The sequence below is a fragment of the Mus pahari genome, unplaced genomic scaffold, assembly GCF_900095145.1.
Source record: "Mus pahari unplaced genomic scaffold, PAHARI_EIJ_v1.1 scaffold_13376_1, whole genome shotgun sequence".
Lineage (NCBI taxonomy): Eukaryota > Metazoa > Chordata > Mammalia > Rodentia > Muridae > Mus > Mus pahari.
Window position 1 is genome coordinate 9,807 of NW_018392339.1, and position 2,300 is coordinate 12,106.

General features: G+C 39.3%; 1 protein-coding gene across 1 annotated transcript; it reads left to right on the forward strand.

Annotated features, from left to right (window-relative positions):
* Positions 1–938: 938 nt before the first annotated feature.
* Positions 939–1,931, forward strand: LOC110314958 (olfactory receptor 10C1-like). Its single transcript, XM_021189140.1, is given in 1 exon segment — positions 939–1,931. A coding segment is annotated over 1 exon segment (993 nt).
* Positions 1,932–2,300: the final 369 nt, after the last annotated feature.

Here is a 2,300-nt window from a genome sequence, read left to right on the forward strand (position 1 = left end):
TTATGTTACACAAATCAGCTGCCATGTTGAGGTGTGTGGTATGAAGTGCTTGCTACAATTGTGTTTGGTTGACCCTGCATCTCTCCAGTGTCTCAGCTTATTCATCTTAAGAAGCTTCTCTTATCACCTTATTACTTCCCAGACATCAAGATGTGCCTTACCTTTAATTACATGCATTACAGGAATCATTTATTGATTGAATTTTTAAAAAAATATTTCATTTTATTCTCTCTCTTTTTTAAATTTATTTATTTATTATATGTAAGTACACTGTAGCTGTCTTCAGACACTCCAGAAGAGGGCATCAGATCTTGTTAGGGATGGTTATGAGCCACCATGTGGTTGCTGGGATTTATTTTATTTTACTTACCTTTCACAAAAACATGAGTCTTACTTGAAGAAATACTAATTTTAATGCCTGTATCTAAATTCTAGTGAGAGCAATACAGAGTAATTTGGACCCCAAACACACAGAGAATGGTTGAAGAGACTGTATATGAGGCAACAGGAAAGCACAGAGATGAGTGGGTAGGTCAGCTTTTCTGAGTCACATTGAGAACTAGTTAATGAGAAAAATGGGTAAAAATCAGAGCTGCAATTAACACTGCTTTTCTTATTTTATGATAGCTTACTCAACACATGTAGCTGAACTCAGACACATGATAAGTCTTCTACCCGAGCTTCATCAGTGCTGAGACTAGAAGTATACACCATCTTCTGTAAATCCTTGTACACTTTGTACAATGCTCAGTACATTTTGGAAAATCACCTGATGTAAACAGAGAAAGGATAAGATATGAAAATCGGTGAGGATGAGTCACTTTTTCTAAGGTTTGATATTTTTTCTTTGACTTCAGAGAAGGAATCTGTCTCTGATGTAATTGATGCTCTTACAGTAATAAAAGGATAGATTTCTCTCATTTGCAAAAATGGTTCTAATGATTAGCTGTCCTTTCTTTCAGGAGATGAATGTCAACTGCTCTCTGTGGCAGGAGAACAAGTTGTCTGTCAAACACTTTGCATTTGCCAAGTTCTCTGAGGTTCCTGAAGAACGCTTTCTCCTGTTCATGTTCATCCTCCTCATGTTCTTAGTATCACTGACAGGAAATGCACTCATAGCCCTTGCCATCTGCACCAGTTCAGCCCTACACACTCCCATGTACTTCTTTCTTGCCAACTTGTCTTTCCTGGAAATTGGCTACACTTGTTCTGTCATACCAAAGATGTTGCAGAACCTTGTAAGTGAGGTCTGAGGGATCTCTCAGGAAGGATGTGCCACACAGATGTTTTTCTTCATATTCTTTGGTATAACTGAGTGCTGCCTATTGGTAGCCATGGCCTTTGACCGCTACATGGCCATATGCTCCCCACTTCACTATGCAACCCGAATGAGTCGTGGGGTATGTGCCCATTTGGCAATAGTTTCATGGGGAATGGGATGTATAGTAGGGTTGGGACAGACCAATTTTATTTTCTCCTTGAACTTCTGTGGACCCTGTGAGATAGATCATTTCTTCTGTGACCTTCCACCTGTCCTGGCACCTGCCTGTGGAGATACATCCCAAAATGAGGCTGCAATTTTTGTGGCAGTAGTTCTCTGCATATCCAGCCCATTTTTGTTGATCATTTATTCCTATGTCAGGATTCTGGTTGCAGTGCTGGTGATGCCTTCACCGGAGGGGCGCCATAAAGCTCTCTCCACCTGCTCCTCCCATCTACTTGTAGTCACTCTCTTCTATGGCTCAGGATCTATTACCTACTTGAGGCCCAAGTCTAGCCACTTACCAGGAATGGACAAACTCTTGGCCCTTTTCTACACAGCGGTGACATCCATGCTGAACCCCATCATCTATAGCTTAAGGAACAAGGAAGTAAAGGCAGCATTGAGAAAAACTCTGAGTCTGAAGAAACCTCTGGCAATAAATAGATAACAGATCATTGCAGAGCTGTTAGCTAATGAGAACATGCAATGAGCCAGATTAAACAAATAAAAACTGCTACATTCTTCTGTCTGTCTTATGTTGAGACTCTTTGTAATTTTGAATGTACCTCTGTCTTCAGCTGTATTTTCTAACTGCTAATTCTGAAATGAAACAAAATACTAATGAATCCAAGTAAGGAGTAAAATGTGAGAGATTTTCCATTTATGTTTAATTCTCAGATGTCAATCTAAATGCCAAGTTATATCTCAGAAGTCCTACAAATTCAAAACTTGTTGTCCCTATGCTTTCTGCTCTTTATTCAGACATATCTCATGTGACTCTTTATTCCATAGTAACTGTATAAAGGATCTTATTTTA